Source organism: Phalacrocorax carbo, chromosome 16 (genome assembly GCF_963921805.1).
Source record: "Phalacrocorax carbo chromosome 16, bPhaCar2.1, whole genome shotgun sequence".
NCBI classification, from domain to species: domain Eukaryota; kingdom Metazoa; phylum Chordata; class Aves; order Suliformes; family Phalacrocoracidae; genus Phalacrocorax; species Phalacrocorax carbo.
This window is the reverse complement of record NC_087528.1, coordinates 14381034-14400807: the sequence shown is the minus strand read 5'-3', so window position 1 is coordinate 14400807 and position 19774 is coordinate 14381034. Positions and strand designations below refer to the sequence as shown.

At 40.2% G+C, this 19774-nt stretch overlaps 1 protein-coding gene across 1 annotated transcript in view; it reads left to right on the top strand.

Annotated features, from left to right (window-relative positions):
- The window catches only part of GLP2R (glucagon like peptide 2 receptor), a 50251-nt gene that overhangs the window by 25131 nt on the left and 5346 nt on the right, over positions 1-19774 (top strand). Inside the window, exons 8-12 of the mRNA XM_064467075.1 lie at positions 1138-1198; positions 2447-2516; positions 10729-10817; positions 12403-12541; positions 18986-19027. Coding sequence (XP_064323145.1) covers positions 1138-1198; positions 2447-2516; positions 10729-10817; positions 12403-12541; positions 18986-19027 — 401 coding nt within the window. The remainder of the gene's footprint in view (positions 1-1137; positions 1199-2446; positions 2517-10728; positions 10818-12402; positions 12542-18985; positions 19028-19774) is intronic.

Genomic DNA, 19774 nt, shown 5'->3' with positions numbered 1-19774 from the left:
GGACATCTGGCACCTATCTTACAGACATTTGTAGTACTGCTGCTGCTGAGCCAGCAGGGGTGAACCTACTGAGACACACAGAGTTCCTCAGCTGCTGTCCAGGAATTGCACTTGATAACATTGCCTCATCCTCCTGGGTATCATCTTTCCCCACTGGACAACCTCATATTCCTCTGGATGTGTAGCTCCCCTCCCAAATGGTCCATGCCCTGATTGATCTCTCAGATCTACCAGTTGCACAAATGCCATCTCCCGCCCAAGTGAGACCCTTTCTATCTCCTTCCCCATTTCACCTACTCAGAAGTCTATCATCTCTGAGAGTATTTTGCTTCTGGCCGTTTCCCTGTATTGCCACACTCCAGCTCTCCCCATGACCTTCACTAAGTGTCCCAGAATCCTGAATAGATCCTGTTCTGGCTCCAGTGACCCACATCTCCCTCCCTTTCTGCCACATCCACCAGAAAATCTCCTCTGTGTTATAGGCCCGAGAACCCAGTTGAACACCTGCCTTTTGTAGCTCATGTGCCTCGTGCTTGTGACTGAAGCTTGTGCCTGCACATTTGTAGACCACTGGAATAGTGTAGTAACCCTTTATTTCAGGGTTTTTTTTTCAGTCTGCAGTCTATGATCTCCAGGAAGGGGGACAACAATAGGGGAATGGGGATCATGAATTATCTTTAAAGGGTCCAGGAAAGGTAAGCCAGGAAAACAAGCCTTGGTCAGTTTTTTTAATTAACTAGACAGAGTTCTATGTCTCCACTGAAAACACTGTAAGGTTCAATAAATAAAAATGTTAACAACTGGTGCCTTAGGTAGCCTGTGAGGCCTCAAGTGCCAATTATTTTGAAATATCAGAGTCAGGAATTTAGAAGATTTGGATGGGTCAGCAGTGTATGTGTGTACCTATATATATATATGTATTTATGAGTCTGAAAATGCCAGATCTAACTATACAATGAAATTTCATTTTGTATTTGAACTACAAATGGGGAAAGCCAGGATCAGGTCGATACTTGTACAATTCTAAATAGAAGACTCAAAAACATATATCTTTGCACCACATACTACTGTAACATACCTCTGTTTTTTATGAACCATTCTGCAATCTTGGCTGTAATTGACTCCTTTTCTTTTCAGTTGTTCCTATCCTGTTTGTGGGCCCTTGGGGAATAAGCAGATCAAAACTGGAGAACACAGGGTAGGTTACTAAATAAAATGTGCCTTAGAATGCTGGCTTTCTATTTGCTTGGATTTTCTGGAAGCACTTGACAGTAATTAACACAAGTATTGACTACTAGATTACATTAAAATTAGACAGCAACTATTTATACTTCTTATAGTTTCTAGGTTCATTTTAGTATCTTTACATTAAACTACTTCTAGGAATTCTCAGATTTACTTATGCATAAATCAAGAAGCAGAATGAACATTCACTGTTCCTGAAATGAAAGATATTGCATCCAATGTTCATCCACTTATATGAAGCAGATCGTCAGCACAAACATCTTCATGGAGAGCATCTTGTTAGTAAGAAAAGGAGACCAGTGCTTTCTTTGGAGACCATCTACACTTTGAGTTTAATTAGTATTTACTGCCATTTTGAAAAAAAAAAAAAATTTGTTATGGAGGATAATGCCAGAAACTGATATTCACTAAAAGCTGCTATTAAATGAATGTGTTCGGTATTCACTGAATGAATGAGTAAGAGTAACTTGCACTAGTAAGCATTAGTTTCCCAGCCTTCTGGTCCTCAATGATGCTGTTAATGACATCACATAGACTTTGTGATTTATGTATGACTTCATTTGTTCCCCTTTTTTTTCATGGTTCCTGAAGAGTTTTGTTTGGAACACTAATATAGTTATCAAGAAACAACATCAGGAACCAAATCACAGTTACAGTCTCATAGAGTTAGATGTTATATAGACCCTAAATACAAGCCAAGATCTTTCAGAGTTTCGGGCTAATTAACAAGAAGGAACATGTGCACAGGACAGATTAGAAGGTTAGAGAAGGAGGAAAGGAGACAGCTTCAAGGAAACAGTAGGTGTACTTTTTAGCAGGTCAAGAGCCATGGTCACAATTCACAGTTTACCCATTTCCAGTTTCCAGTTTCAGACAGATAAATTTGAGTAGGTTGAATTCCATTGTGAGGTTTTGGTGCCATGTATAGTTGTTGTGTGCATCCAAAGACTGAGTTTGCCACACAGTTCTGAAGTCTGCAGTCTGGGGAAACCTCTCTCAACATTCCGGTGGAAAGACCTTCAGAATTAATACAAATGCAGTTGTTGGTGAGATTCTTCCTAGTTTTATTCCATTTCTCCTGAGTGCCACCTGAAAAAGTCTAATTTTGTCAATTTCTTTTTGAAATAGATACATAGGTTATGTAAGATTTCTAAATTTTTTCTATGAAAATAATGTAATTATACTTCAAATTATTCTTCAGGTGCTGGGGAACAAATGAGCACATGGGAATCTGGTGGATCATCCGAGGACCAATGTGGTTTTCCGTTGCAGTAAGAACCATTTCGTCCGTTCCTAATACGAACAAACATGATTGTCTTTTGTGACCCTTTCTCCAAGTAGAAAAGATGAGACAGAAAAAATTGTAAATTAAGATTCTTACTGTGGGTGGTTGGGAATATCTTCCTTTCTGTCTTTCTACAAACAACATTTCAGTGTCAACCTCTAAAACATTGCTGTTTTTCTGTGCAATGAATTCTGCACAGGTCCACCTATATCGAAGATGGAGCCTTTTGCTTCTCATATTTTTTACTTCTCATTTTTTTACCCTGATTACCTCAGTGAGCAAGTTACTTAGGAGAGTGTTACTATGTGGTATGAGCCACCAGAGAGCTCCAAATTCTCTATAGAGGAAGATCTTATGAAAACAAAGATGCAGAGAAGTAGCCACAGAAGTACTGATGGTCAAGGGGAGAAAGCATTCATCTAATGAAAAAAAATGAAGTATAGCATGACAAGACTGAGTTATGAATTTTTTTTCTTAAACAAATGCAGGAAATTGTACACCTGAAATGTAGTGATAATGAAGAGATGGAAATTGCATGATCAAAACAACTCATGAGGACATGATTATGAACACAGAATTTTGAGAGGTGGGATTGTGGTGTGTGTTCAGAATACCTTATATTCTCATGCAGTCAGCAAGGCATAAAAGGATTAGAGGAATAAGTTTTTCGGTTAGATAGTAAATGTTGTAGAGAAGAGATGTATTTTACTCATGCAAATGTGAGGGAGTAAAAGAAGGGCTGCTCAAAGTGTAATATTGCAGAATGGATGCATTCAGTGTATCAGATGGAAAGGAGGGTATTGGTTTCTGTCACACCGGAGAAAAGATGTGGAAATTAAAACTTGAGAGGCGAAATAATGGACTTTGTTGGAGAGAACTGTGTGAGAGGTAAAGTGGGCGTAGTTGGGACTGAGCTGTGAAACAGAGAAACACAGTAGCCATCAAAAAAGTAAATAATTAGAAGGACAATGGAGGATTCTATCAGAAGAAAAAAATGCAGTGGAAAGAAGAGCCAGAAAAGAAAGCAAAAAGGTCTGAAAGGTGAGAGGAGGCAAAAGCCAAAAGACAGCATTAACAAAGACTGAAACTGTTCCAAAACTGAGGGAAAGGTCAAGGTGGACAAGGTCCAGACCTGAGGGGATCTGACCCAATTTCTTCCTGGATATGTCTAATTCTGAAAGAAGACTCGATCATCAGTTTACATTTTGAGGGCCTGAGAAGAAAATACACAGCTAGTGGAACACAACCAGAAGAAAAAAAATAATAGCATTTCTGTGACATAAAAAAGATCAAGTGTTTTGCTTTTGTTGTAAGAATATTAAGGTCGCTGATGTTAGTATCCTCAACCCAGAGCAAGTCCCCTGAATAACAGGAAATTAAACAGACCTAAGAGGCAGGTATGCATTCCAAAGTAATTTGATGACTAACACTTGGATGGAGGCAATCAGTAATTTAAAAATACCTTTCAGTTAAGCTATTTCTGCACAATTTCCTTTTAGCCAGTGACCCAATAGGGCATAATCTTTGCTGATGTAAATCAGTGCAAAGAACTGAGGATGTGAGTTACTGTTTTTAGCAAGAGACATAATATCAAGATTGCCTGTTACATCAAGAACAGAGCACATTGGAGGAAGTGATTATTCCTCTCTGTTCAGCACTTGTGAGAGTCCATCTGTAATGCTATACCCATTTTTTATTACATCAACATACTGGAGACAGTCCTGCAGAAGCCATCAAGACTATTGGGGCCTGGAGCACATGGTGTACAAGAAGAGGCTGAAAGAACCGGGTTTGTTCAGACTTAAGAAAAGAAGACTATGAGGGGATGCAGTTGCTGTCTTCAGTAGCAATAACAATGGGGGCATATGGGCCAGGAGGGTACAGCAAAAGGATGGTAGAAAATAGACAACAGCTGTAATGTGCCAAGTTCAGACTAGGTATAAAGAAATTTCTAAAGATAGCTTTCTAACCTTAATTCAGATGTTCATGTCACTACTTGGAGAGCTCCTGTCATCATCATCCAAAACAAGGAGAAAATACTTTTTCCTGTTTTTTTTTTCTTACATTTTTTTGTTGCAATTAGTGCCATTTTTGTCCTTGATATTTTGGAACAAATAAGATATAGTTTCCTACTACAGACCAATACACAGAAATATCAAGGTTGCCATAAAGTGACAGAAGGGATAAACTTTTGTTCAAAAATCACTCTAGCTGGAGCTGGTAAAAGAGAGGTCACCTTAGATTTACATGTAAATAGATAGATACACACATATATTATTCCTCTAGCATAATTCTTAATCCCTGCTTTTTTATATTACATTTTGGAATCTTCTTCCTTGGTGCTATTTCACAGACTCTGATAGCCCCAGCAGTTTAATTTATTCTGAGCATGTAGCCTCTGATCATTACCAGTGGTTACAGTCATTAAGTGTTAGAAAATAAAGAAAAAGTGTAAAACATATAGCATTATCAGTTAGACTTTATGGAAATTTTATGGGAGCTGGTGAAGGGTCTGGAGAGCAAGTGTGCTGGGGAGTGGCTGAGGGAGCTGGGGGGGTTTAGCCTGGAGAAGAGGAGGCTGAGGGGAGCCCTTCTCACTCTCTGCAGCTGCCTGAAAGGAGGTTGTAGTGAGGTGGGGGTTGGTCTCTTCACCCAAGTAACAAGCGATAGGATGAGAGGAAATGGCTTCAAGTTGCTCCAGGGGAGGTTTAGTTTGGATATTAGGAAAAATTTCTTCACCAAAAGGGTTACCGAACATTGGAACAGGCTGCCCATGGAAGTGGTTGAGTCACCATCCCTGGAGGTATTGAAAATATTTGTAGACATGGCACTTAGAGACATAGTTTAGTGGTGGACTTGGTAGTGCTGGGTTAATGGTTGGGTGTGATGATCTTGAAGGTTTTTTCCAACCTAAATGATTCTGAGTCTATGGCATCTTTGTCCAGAACCAGCAGCAGCTAGAGGACAGTTGAAGCTGTTTCATCTCCTAGCAGTTTGTATAGAGGAGCAGGGTCAGCTTCTTCCTGGGATGACTTTCTTAAACCTAATTGCCTGTCTATTGAATCTTGTAGCATAGAGTCCTCCAAGTGGTGAAGGAACTCACATATCTTCACCCACTGCTACGTACCTGTATATTTTGGTACCAATGCTCATTTTAGAAGGAGCCAAAAACTTTCTGAATAAATGTCACTAAGACATCCTGTTGCTGTCATTAGGTTGTAGGACATTCTGTCTGTGATTGTTCCTCAGAATCACACTGAGTAACCCTTACCTGGAAATTAATTCTAAGGCAAACAGGAAATATATGCGCACACCTGATATCACAGAATCCAGTTTGGCAGTGTGCATGATGGTGGCCAGCAGTGGGGCTGAACATGGGGAGATTCCTTTTGTGGCTTGATCAGCGCTGGGATCACTCCACCATTGATACCATGGGAGAGGCAGGGAAGGCGTCAACAAGAAATTAAACTGAAAAGTTAAGCAAAAGGGATGATATCAGATTGCAGGGGAATGCAACATCAAATGTGACTAGAAATGGAGAAGAAGAAGGAGAAGAGAGCGGTGAAGAGGATTTAAGAGGATGCTCAGCAAAATAAGTTAGATAGAGGGACAGACACAGTATGGAGCAAGAGAAATACATAGTGGGCAGAAATGAAGAGGTTGGAAACCCAGAGCCACATCATGTAATAACCAGACAGGATGTTCTCAGTATCCTGTTCTTGAATATAATTCAGCAAACTTATCTAAAATCCAATGGCAAAATGTGTGTCAGCACTACCTAATGAAGTTGTGCATGGATTGTAACAGCCAGGTACTGCAGCTGAACCTTGTCCTCATAGGGCATAAGTTGATCTACAGGCCAAGAGTTCCTAACCTTTTTCTTGTGAAACATCAGAAATTGGAAAGTCATATTTCCTATTTTTTATCTTATTGGACCTTATTCCACAGTCCAGTTTTCTTTAAAATAAAATGAAAGGTATCATAGGGAAAGCACCATGCTAGATTGTATGTTGCTATTTCCTGAGCAGCTCCGTTCATGTACAGTCAGCCTGGAAAAGAATGACGGCACCTCGTTTTTATATATTTTACTGCCATCCAGAAATTTCAGACAACTTCAGAAAGGAAGTCGTTATCTGAGTTTGGTGATGGAGAACTGGAAGATACTATGACAGGCGTAGTTATTAATCTTAAAAACTCCATGTGCCATTTTGGTTTCTTTGTCCCACAGTAGGTAAGAAATAAAGTATTAGAGTTCTTGCACATAGTTAATGTTTTAGATTTTATATTGAAATTACTGTTTCTATCTGTGATCCCAAGTTGTTATTAAACAGTTTTACATTTTTAATGTGGGGTAGGAGCTAATTTTCATAATATCAGTACTTATGATAGGATCACACCACTGAGACCCTCAAAAGCTCTGACTTGGGGATCATGGCATAGCCATTATATCAACTAATTCAATGTATAGGTTGGATGAGCAGAAAATGAGGTGGACTGAAAACTGGCTGAATGGCCAGGCCCAGAAGGTGACACGAAGTCTAATTGAAGGCCAGCAACTAGCAGCGTACCCAGTGCCGGGTCCGATCCTATTTAACTTCTTCATTGATGATCTGGGCAATGGGGCAAGTTTACAGATGACACCAAACAGGAAGGAGTGGCTGAGATGCCAGAGGGTTGTGCTGCCATCCTGAGGGACCTTTCCAGGTTTGAGAAATGAGCTGACAGGAACCTCATGTAGTGCAACACGGAACAGTGCAAAGTCCTGCACCTGAGGAGGCACCAGTATGTGTTGGGGTCTGCCCAGCTGGAAAGCAGCTTTGCAGAAGAGGACCTGGGGATCCTGGTGAACACCAAGCTGACCATGAGCCAACACTGTGTCCTGGTGGGGCAAAGGTGGTGAATGGTACCCTGGGCTGCCTTAGGCAAAGCATTACCAGCAGGTCAAGGGAGGTGATCCTTCCCTTCTGCTCAGCACTGGTGAGGCCATACCAGGAGTGCTGTGTCCAGTGCTGGGCTCACCAGTACAAAAGACACATGGGCATACTGGGGACAGACCAGCAAAGGAACCACAAGAATGATTAAGGGACTGGAGCATCTCTCCCATGAGCCAAGGCTGAGAGAGCCAGGAATGTTCAGTCTGGAGCAGAGGAGGCTCAGGGGGATCTCATCAATATATATAAATACCTGAGGGGAGGGTGCAAAGAGGACAGAGCCAGGCTCTTCTCAGTGGTGCCTAGTGGCAGGACCAGAGGCTATGGGCACAAACTGAAACAAGAGGTTTCCCCTGAATATCAGGAAATGCTTTTTCTCTTCGAGGGTGACCTAGCATTGGTAGAGATTGCCTGGAGGGGCTGTGAACTCAACAGCCTGCACCCATCTGGCCATGGTCCTGGGAAACCTGCTGTGGGTGACCCTGCTTGAGCAGGAGGGTTAGACAAGGTGACCTCAAGAGGTCCTTGCCAACCCTAACCATTTTGTGATTTTGCTTCCATGTTCTAGTGAAAATTCAGTCTTTTATATCAAGAGTAAAAATATTTCAGTCTTGTGGCAGTCATTTTCAATTAAGCTTTGGTGTTTTCTGTGAAAAGCAGAAGTTCATAATGGAAAATTGTTTTTAGGGTAAACCAAATTTTCCAGACAAAAGTAAGTTTGGATGGAAAATGCTCACTAGCTCCACTTTTGAAAAACCTTACAGTGTTGACTATGGTGAATTCTTTATAATTGTAAGAACAAAAAGTTATAGTAAAAGTGTTGTCCCTAAATCAGCGTTCTTCACCCTGTGTGCAAAACACCAATCAGTGCACTGAGTCGAGATATTTGTCTTTATTGCCAGTCTGCAGAGTGAGGTGCTGGGCATTTAACATCAGCCAGCACATCTTTTAGAAAGGCATGGGGTCTTTTATACAAAACAATGACAAAAGAAGTTACATTAAAATATCTGATTGGTTACTTGTACAAAAATTCCTCCACGCATGTCTTACTTTTAGTTTGGCTTGTTATATTAAGGTGGGCTCACATTTCCATCTCAGGTCTCCTCCTGTAACCAAAGTGATGAAATTAGTCAACCAGGGATGTTGCTGGGAACATATGGGAACATGGAGTATACAAATCAGTGTATCTGTTGGTCTGTGTTTTAGTATCTAGGTAATCATTTATGCCATCAAAACAATAGGCAATGTGTTTTTATCAGTAGAGGAATGTATTTCTGTCAGAAAAGGATGACAAAGTGTGGTTTCGTGTAGTGGACTGAGAAAACTGGCCAGGACTTCCAAGATTAAGAACCAAGAAGGTAAAAGGTAATTCCGGCAGGGGGAGATCGCGACCACCGACTCACGGACCACCGACCCTAGTAATACCACCTACTCAAAAGAGAACAATGGAAAAGGACAACTGGGTCTATGCAGTAATGTACATATGAGCGAGCAAGTTTGTACCGATCACTAGAAAGAATAACATTGAATATGTATGGATAAAATGAATATGTATATTTTTGATCTATAAATGATATGGGAAGGGTGTGAAAGGGATGCACGCTTGGAGGCACGATCCCCCATGCATCCAGCACTGCAATAAAGAATGCCTGCTCTTTAATACTAAATTGGTGTTAAAGAGTTCTTCCTGATTTTACTGCATTTTTTTGGTAACACTCCTAGGGGTGTGCTTTTCAGTATTATAATCACCTAAGGTAACTGGAGGTCATACCTTCATCCCATTAGTTACCACTAAGGTACTTCTGTCCTGCTGTGGCTTCCCACGAACAATGGCTAGCCCCAAGGCAGGTATTTGCAGATCTTTGTTTTAGGGGCTTTCTATACTCTCTATTCAAGGTTTCAAGGCCAACCATGATGGTTGCTTTAACCCTTCTATATGAAATTGAGAAGTCAAATTCTAAAGGTTAGGAAAGACCAGAGGTAGAGTCATCCATTTAAAGGCAACTCACCTCTCTTGTACCTGCACACCTAGCTCTAAACTTATCCAAAGAGGTGCCCACGAGATGAACTATTGCTATGGAATAAAACAGCAGACATGCACTTTAGTAACAGAGATGTGTGAATGACAAGAGGGTGCTTCATGAGGAAAACAATATGATCCTGATCCTAACGTAGTTCTGCTACCTAAGAAAACTGCTTTTTTAACTCTGTCTCTGTCCCCAAGTTCATACACAGTGCTAGGAAAAATATCACAACTGGCTACTAACTTCTGGTTTTTGCTTACTGAATGTCCAGACAGCTGATGGTGTAAGGGTTGAGCACTTCCAGTTGCAGCTGAAGTAAGAAGTATGATACTCTCAGTAACATAATGTTGATGCTAATTGCTCTGCAAAATCAAACCAATGCACCTCTAACTGGTGAGATCTTACACTTTGGACATCCATTTATGCTTTCGTTGGTTTTTTTTGTTTTGTTTTGTTTTTTAAGGGAATAATATCCACTTATCACCCTGTGATCGTTTAAAGATACATCTGTGTACATTTGGGGAGAACATAATGAGAAGTGTTTGATTCTTTACACAGAACAAGAACTAGGGTTCCAGCAGTAATGCCCACACATCAAAAGAGGACAAGAAAAGTCCTGAACAATCGTCCATTCCCAAAATGAGGAAGCAGTGTTCTGTGTTAAAACTAAAATGTAATTTTGTACTGGAGCTGAAAAAGCAATGCGAATTTTCTCAACTTTGCAACCTTAATAGCTTTTTTGCAGAGGGCTTTTGGTTTGGGGAAGTGAAATAGTTAATGCCTCATAGGCATTTGCAGGCCTCATTAGAAAAAAAGTATTTGCAGATTGGTCTTGGCCAAGTCAGTACAATTTAATTAACAAAGGAGCGAATTATTCATAAAAGAATGCCCAGGGCTTGTCTGGCTGTCTAGAGCTTCTTTAGATGAAGAATTGCAGTCACTGCTGGTTTTTACCACATCCTGTCATGGTTTGGTGAAGAGTTGTATGACCTAAAGGTATATAAAATCTGTTAACTGCCTCATTTGGAGAGAGCTGATGCCAGCAGAGTCTGTCGCTGCTTCTTTGTGCTCTCTGCTCCAGCAGTGGTAATAACCTGCTTATGTTCTGACCTGGTCACAACTACGTTCCACTCATTCGATGACAGGTTTTACAAGTATTTAATATCAATTTTACATTTCTTTAATACCTATGAGTAATGTCATAGCATTTATTGTAAGTAACCTATTTCTATTTTCTTTCAAGGTTAACTTTGGCATCTTCTTAAAAATTCTCAGGTTGCTGATTTCCAAACTAAAAGCTCAGCAAATGAGTTTTCATGACTACAAATACAGGTATGTAATAAATAACAAAGAAGTCCTAGCTTTTTTTTTTTCTCACAACATCAGAAGATTGCCAGTTTGCCCTTGCAGATTATACATTTACCTACCACCACCAGGTGTAACAGATATTCAACCTGTGATGTAGGAAAGCCCTCTGGGGAAACATGCTCCACAAACATTTCCTTATCTAAGAGGTAAAAGCATGTCAGTGCCTGTGTGCTGAGTATTATGGGCATTTTCTCAAGTATTTTGCAGTGTGGTAAGCTCTCTGCTCTCAGATATCCTCACCATACACCTGTGGCCTCTACTGCTGTGACACATTTTTCCCTTGAGTGTGACAAAAGCTCCTCAAAAGAAAAGGAGCTGTGCAAGATTTGTGGGACTTACCTAAGTGACTAAGAGAAGCATTTCTGATCTACCTTTTTTCACAGACACAGATACTGTTGACTCATGAATGTCCCTGGTCATCCTGTAGACCCAACTGAGAACATTATTTTTCGCCTGGACTCTTGCAAGTCCTGTTGTGGGCTCTCTTGGCTAGAGTCTCACATCACATCTTGCATAAAGTCCTGGAGTTGGCCTTTGCACAAATATCTTCCCACTTTGTGGGAACAGCAAGGGTAGGCTGCTCTGCAAGGAGCTACGGATGCAGTGAAAACTGCATTTAAATCAAGCAAAACCTGAGGATTTGTTAACTGCTTTCCATATCCCAGTTTTTTCAAGTTCTTAGTATCTTTAATCAAAGTGTTGTGAATCCCTGTCTGCTACTACAGTACTGCCTTACTAAGATGAATTATTTTATTGTCTAACAGGACTGGGCAAGGGGAGGGAGTGTGGAAATTTCACTACTAACCTCCTATTGAATTACAGTATTAAATCCCTGACAAGAAGCATATTTCCATTTTCCTTCAACGTTCAAGGTCCAAAAGATCTCAGCTATATTCTCCAGGTTGCTACAGGAAGGTTGTTGTGATGACAGTCACAGACAGCTGTGCCTATATTTAACATTGCCTAGTGTTTTGCATTACATTCTCTTTTCTACTGCTTATAATTTTGCTAAACTTTCAAAGATTTAAGCTATTCCTCACATTACAAGTCTTCCTCAGAGCTCACTTTCTGTTGAACATGTTCCCAGACTTGTTGAAGAAGATTTTCTTCCATAAAAATTACTCTGGTTGCATTTTTTAAACAGTAGTTGACTGCCAACAGTACCGAGATACTTTCTATACAGCTACATAGAGTTTTAATAGGAAGGTCTAAGAACCTTGTTAACAGATCACTCATATTTAACTATATAAATATTTTTCTGTTGCCTAGCAGCATAAGTTTGATGATAGTGGCCTTTCTGTTCAGTTTCTTGTGCCTAACTTTTCACCTTAAACCCAAAGACAAGATTTCCTCCTGCACAGACTTTTCTGATAGCGTCCTCCAAAATTCATATCTGGGAATCTGTCCTCAAAATCACAAGATTACTAATACCATTCCAGAGTCAGAATACTAAGGAAATATTTCTGGAATAATTTATTTGTAGTTGATTTTTTTATTTTTGCACCAAGGATGTTGAAAAAATACTATAATCAAACATTTTCTTTTTAAGATTGGCAAAATCCACACTTGTGCTGATTCCATTGTTGGGCATCCATGAATTTGTATTTACCTTCATCAATGATGAACAGGTGGAAGGACTTTCAAGACATATAAGACTTTTCATTCAGATGACAATGAGCTCATTTCATGTAAGTACTGTTCTGCAAGTACTGTTTTTAGGAGTCATAGACACACATATATATGTTGCTCACCTATAGGTACCACAGATACTTGGTATTCTTATTTAATATTAAGCTCCAACCTACAATATCTATTACAATGACAAGAAAAAAAAATCACAAACTGTATATTCAAAATATGGTAGTCCCAAAGACCAAAAAAGGAGCCTGACATCTTCAGTAACAGTGTGTCCTGTGTTCTCTGGTAATGGGTGACAGTTGATCATAGACCCCTGTTCTGAAAACAGCATTAAAGAGGTCTATTTAAAAGACATGATTTATAAAATACATGAAACATATGTGTTTCACATAAGTTAATTCCTAAAAGGCACTGGATGGGTTTTTTAAACAAGATTTTCCCGTGATTTGTTGAGTTCGCAGTCACACTGAGGAGAGCGTTGGTTCTGGACACATCTTTTTCAGTGCATAGTACATGTCCAGTGTACTTCAAACACACTACAATGACCTTGTTGTCGTGCCACTGTACGCACAAAAAACAGTCAAGACTCTTTGTACCAGGAGATACAAGGATCAGCTTCACTTTAGCTTGCGTAGCAGGGGCAGTCACATGATGACTGACACATCACTGACACAGCGGGCCTGTGGCGCAGTCCTTATCTTTCAGGACTTTTTCCAGATGAGTGTGGACTAGCTGGCATTGGGGGCAGATTGATGAAAGGAGGTGCAGATCGGAATACTGTGAGAACAACAACAGAGTTAAAATATTTGCTGTGAGGAGAAGCTTTTGAAGGATAAGCAGGAACTGCTTTGTGTGTGGTTCCAGCCTGGAGGACACTCTGGATATGCCTGCCAGACTAATGCCCTCGAGCAAGTGCAATGAAGTGCTCTTGTACAAGAACTTTGTCAGAGGCATGAATCACCTGAGTCGTGTGCTGTTCCGCGGTTGTAACAGAGGTACTTCTGTGCAGGCCTAGAGAAAAACTCAAACATTTTTTACACCAAAACCACACCTACATACTTCAGGCTTCCATAGTTCACATATAGGTATCAAAGATGTCATCTGAGATATCCTTTTGAGGACCTCAGTTTGGGGCTTCTGTCTCTTTCACGGCTTTAAGTATAAATTCAATGAAGCACTTAATGCATTGGAAGTGAAACATAGAAACCCACCATGAATTCAGTGAACAGGCACCAGTAAAAAAAGTCCACTTTCGCACACTAGACTCCTGATTAGTGCACCCCTCTGGGAAAAGGAGACAGCAAAGGCCTCAGCTAGGAAATGGTTTAACCTGTTCCAGGGAAGTGCCCAATAAATCTTATGCAGCACTGTTTCCTCCTGCCCAATCAAAGCTGTGTAAGCTAGCAACCACATATGCGAAATTATCTCAGAGGAAGGAGGATGAAAGAGAATCTGAATCTGTGGCTTAGTGGTTAGGACAGCTGGCTGGGGAAGGGACGCCTTGGGGCCTTTGCACCTGCCTCCCAGTGTTGATATAATTTACGTTAAATACCTATAGATTTAAAAAGGTAAGAGAAAATTACAGTAATCAGAGGAGCAAGGAGTAGAACATCTCAGACCTTGCCTTACTCATCCTTTACTTCCACTCACGGCCTCATGAGATACGCCAGTAGTCAATATTAACCTACCCTGATTCAAGAGAAGGTGCAGATGTGCCTCCCCCCGGAGAGGTTGGTAGCTGGGTGACTACTCTAGGGCATGGCTGTGCCTGTGGTGAGGTACTGCGTATTTCCTGTACTTGCAGGTTATTGAGCAAAATATGGAATATATCACAACAGCCAGCTTCTCCTCCTGTGAAGAAAAGTACATTGACCCACTGACCATAGCTGGATCTTTAACACAGGTGTCTATAAGTCCATGAAAGAAATAACTGAAGCAGTTGAATTTTCTGCTTTGTCATTTTTTTTCTTGGTTGCTTTGCATCCCAGCTTCAGTTACTGGGCTATTGTGAGTCCCAGTCTAGGTGCCTAGTGCCCCATTCTCCACCCTATTCAGTGTATACAGGAGCTTAGCACTTAAGCTGACACTTGAGAAAAATTGCACTTGTGTAGGCCTGAGTATTCAGCCTTGGGTCCCAGCATTTAACTCCCCACTAAATATAGTTTCCTAATCCTTAAATGCTTATATTTGTCATGTTCCTACTAGTTAAAGGACTGTTGGTATTTCCCCCCAACATTTTCCTCCCATGCTTCCTGAGATTTAAGTCTGGCAAGGTCAACACCTGTAAACCTGTGTCTCATATCTGCTCCCGTATCTCTATAGGGAGCTGTTTTATCTCCTGCTAATCATTTCAGCTTGACCAACAGCAGAACATTTCCCATTTTGGTTACAAATAACTATAAAAGGAGATTCCATAAAGTTCAAGTCCTTATGGGATGCCATTCATAAATTCTAAGATTTTAAGAGCCTCTTTTAAACAAACTTGCCTTATATCCAGTTCTCTCAGAAGGCACACAAGGTAAATCAGGTAGCAATTTAACTTTCCTGAGCAGAGAAAGAGTTTCCTTGCTGTCCTCTGAAAGAACTAGCCAGTTCAGCAGGAAGTACCAGCAATTCTTCAGGCGAAAAAATTACAAACGAGGTTCGTTCCTGCAATACTCCATTTGAAATGTCTGTGTTCAAGCTTTTCTACCCCCAAAAACCATAACTATGAGAAAGTCTGTCCTCATCCAAAGTTTGGGCTACATTTCCCTAAAGGATGTATTCATTCACCGTACCTGCAAAGTGGCACTATGGCCTCCTATATGCACTCACGAGAAGTACTGTACTCAATCTCTAGAGCTAAGAGAACATTTGTTAGAGCTCTCATGTGGGTGGAACAGATAGATGGACTAGCATCTGCAGGTGGAAAAGAAGTTCCTCACCTACACAGTCAGCAGAGTGTTTTAGAGATGTTTATGCACTTGATTCCCCTTCAGTCACCCTTCCCTAGCAGCGGGAAGGCAGGCAGACACTTGAGGTAGCAAAGGAACGTGAGCGCAGCCCTGTCAGCTCTGCGCCTTGTATCTTGACTGCAAGCACGAAGGTGTGAAGGAGCCATGCTCCATTACCATGGTCAATCCTAAATAGTCTAAATCCCACAGCAAACTGTTACTGAAACTAAATGGCGATTCTCAGATAGCCGTTTATGCACAAGTATATATGTGTTTCACTGTAACTATGTACTCTCCGGTTCACAAAGGCCAAGAGCTGGACAGACCAGTCATTCTGCAGGCACAAAGCACTGCTCTCTGCTTCAGTCTGTGTTCTGCAGAGTTGCTGAGTAGTGACTTTCTCACGTCGTACTTCTGTTAAACTACCTGCTTAGCAAAGTTGTTCTTTACCCTTATCTTCCTGCCTGACCTTCTCGGTGAGCCAGGGCAGCATTTTCCAGGTCTCCTTTCTTTAATGAGGTACCCAGCAATATCTCTGGCTAGAAGTGCTTACGTCTCACTCACTTACTACTTGGACATACATCTGCCCTCTTCGACAGTCTGAGACATGACATCATCAAAGCATTTTTGCACTTTTCCCGCAATTTATGGTGGTCATTGTTTTTAACCTGTATGTATGCACCAGTGCCCTGGCGTATGTATGCATCAGTGTTTCAACACCATTACTGAGGTTCTAATGAAAAATTTCCACTACAGCTTGAGGGGAAAAATATGCAGGCAGGCAGAAGGGAGTTAATGCAGAGCCACCACCCTAAGGGGGCCTGCTGACATGCTGTTGATATACATGTTCCTCAGTTAGACATCCTTACTTGGAGAGGTTGCAGCGACTAGATGTTTTTTTAAGAAACACAGAAGCATTTTAAGTGAAAAATTTATTTACTGCCTTGTACAAAGAAATCTGATATAGAAGATAGCTTACTCATCCCGGCTAGAAAACACAAACTTCATTCCTTTTAGAGGAACATGCACGCGCTCGGCTACGTGGCACGCTTTAGAAGTAAAACTTCTTTTAAAAATACCCAAAGATCTTAGACAATGTTTAATGCAGATTCTCTTTTTTAGCTACAGCATTATTTGTGAAGGGATTAGCAAAAAAGCACATAAACTGTACACAATTACATTTGTTTAGTCTGTAAATCTTCTCAGTAGTTTTAAAAGCAGTTAAACTGTTTTGTTAAAGAAAAACAATTACCTCTGGGATCTCATCTGGAGGTTTTAACTCAAACATTTTCAAGGAGCATGAAATTAAATTCTAAATACAAGTTCTGCTGTAGATATGACGCTCCTTTGCTTTAGAAAGTGGAGCAATCTAAACATCTTGGCTCACTAGTGCAAGCGAACTGTTAGCCACAGGAAAAAAAAATACTGGTTTCTGGTGGATAAAACCCAGTTATTTAATGAGTATTTTATCATGTTGCAATCGGCAGTAGAACTGGAGAACATTTGTGAGCCTTACACATGCATCTATCCTTTCCTATTATTATGCTAATGACCATTTCATCTGAATTTCTGATTCCTCTTTTTCCCTTACACTGTGGTCATTTTAAAAATGTATGCCTTAGAAGTCATGGCATATGAGCAAGATTTCTAAGCATGAAGTTCCATGTATTGCAAAAAGAATTAATATAAGCATTAAAGAAATCAGGATATAAAATTAACATCAAACATGAACGGTCAACTAAATGTTCCACCTTCTGGTGTGATTTTACAGTGCTTCTGCCTGTCACTGCATGTTCTGATCATGCAGCAGCAGTGAACTAAATTCACATAGGGATTTACAAATTTACATTCAACACAGAGGTGCCAATAATATTCACAATGTAGTCTCCTAATCTGCTGAGTTTCTACATTTCTGGCAGTGGATATCATCAGGCTTAGCAGTCACAGGACTTAACAGCACCATGTAGTTTAGATCCTATTTCTGCTTGTGGTACCTGTGAGGCCAAATTTAGAGCTCGTGCTCAGAACACAAAAGAAACCACCCAGGTGACATTTTCACTAACTTTCTACCCAAAGAAGAGAACTTTCTCCAGGTGCAGAAGCAGCTCTCCATAAGAAGGTGCCTTTTAAGCTATTAAATTTGTACTTGTCCATCAGAATCTCTCCCCATGTTTTCTGAGTCTTCTGTAACTACTATTCCAAAATTTATCCCCAGAGTAAAACATCATCTATTATAAACTCTAATGGCCCCAATATTTTGTGGTTGTTTTTTTTGCATACTTCTGTGAAATCATTCAGATGCAGAGGATTATTTAAAAGTTACATTGATAAATGACATGTCAAAATTACCTATAACTTGCTACCATAACCCAGGTGAAGCATAAAATATAGTTGAGCAAAAATACCTGGAAAAAGCAATTATGATTGCCATTTCTCCTGTCCCCATTTCCATTGGTGTGGCAGATAAACTGCTCTTTCTCATACTTACTGCACATATGCTTAAGAATTAATGTCTCCAAACTTTTCAGGATTGCTAGAAAATTAACTAGGCTCAAAATGCTATTGGTTAATGCTAGATATAATACAAAATATTCAAGCTGCTGTGTATGTCAAGATGCTATGTGGGTAAAATTTCTTTTTAAGTATTTTTCTGAGAAAACCAGAAACATTTCTGGAAAAGTAAGAGTGTGAAAACAATTTAATTATGTCAGCTGTATTATATATACTTACGACACCTTTTTACTTGTGATATGAACATTGCCTTGGGGCTGATTGATAGTCAACAGTATTTATGCTCTTCATCAGAACTGGTGTCACAGATACGTCTAGACATACCAAAAGAAGTGCATTTCCTGAAGCAATGGTAATAAACCTGCATATATGTGCTAGGCTGTTAGGCTGACATGCATGCATGGAAGCAGTTTTGATCTGAGATCAAATACAGACAGAGGAAAATGGAAAGAGTAATTTTGGGGTTGATTTAAAACAAGTTTTATCTCTAGGCTTTAAATTTTTTTAAAGGTGTTTATTTAAATCAATTTCAAAGGAAAAATGGCAATTCAAAATAGCCATAACCCTTAATACAGCTGAACCTTATGCCAGTACTAATCACTTAATATATCACTAATTTTTAAAAAGCAACCAAATGAGATCCCTCTCATGACAAATTCAAAGCAGCACATGGATAATATGAGACCCCAAGCTGCAATTTTTTCTTTTACCATGTTTATAAATAACAGCGGTCACAGTGTAACAGCAGTAGTTTGGAAAAAACCAATTATGTGGTAGCAAAATGAAGATAACATCGAAGGTCAAACTGGCTTGTATAGTCTCTCTTCTTCAGCATCTGCACCAAACGTGCCCTACATTTGCTGAGGCACCATATGAAAACAAGTTAATGGTACTTCAATAATAAGCAAATACAGGCAACTAGTTTCCTTTTTGACAATTAAGAAGAATTGTTTATACTTATGGCTCTAATGCTAATGTCATATTTAAACTAAAACTTCAGGTATTTCCTGTACACTCTAACCTTTTCCTCTTACTGTCTTTCTCTTACAGGGTTTTTTTGTAGCAGTTTTATATTGCTTTGCCAATGGAGAGGTAAGAAACAATGCTATGGGAAAAGGTTTTAGTTGACGAGTAAAGTGTATAAATGACACCAAGAAGGATGAACACGCTGACTAACTCTGCTTGTTTGAGACCGTGTGTGCATTCTTTTGAACCCATATAACTGTTTTGTACAAAGAGAACAGTGAGACCTCTCACAGGTCTGGGGTTCAGATGCGAAGTATTTCCACTGGACTGTGAGTGGCTATAGCACTATGGGGGTATGGATAGCCTGGACGTCTGAAATATCGGTAGAGGCTTATGGTTCAGCCACCTAAACCCTACTCTTTTAATCAGCTGGAATCCCAGACTTCATGTTTGGCTAAGCTAAACCCTTTCTTAGTTTACCCCTAAAATCCATGTGGATCAACCAAATTTGGGGTGCTTTAATATCTTAGACAGCAACATGTTTAAAAAATAATTTCACATGTGCACTGCTCAGGACATCCCTGAAGTTGGTGTGAGGGGATTCCTTGTCTGGAAGTTGTCTCCTGCTATGCCTCAAGGGACAGCTAGGAATTCAGTTTGCTCCAAGCTAGGATTTAGGCAGATCAGTGATATCTCTTATGCAAAGAGATAACAGCAGAGAAAGCTAACCTCCTGCCCAACGTAGGGTGAAGACTGAATTCAGAACAGGTTGCTGGGGTTTTGCCCAGCTGAAATTTGCCCCCCACCAAGGACAGAGGTTCCACCACCTCGCTGGTCCTCTGTTCCAGTGCTTCACTGTACTCAGAAGGAAAT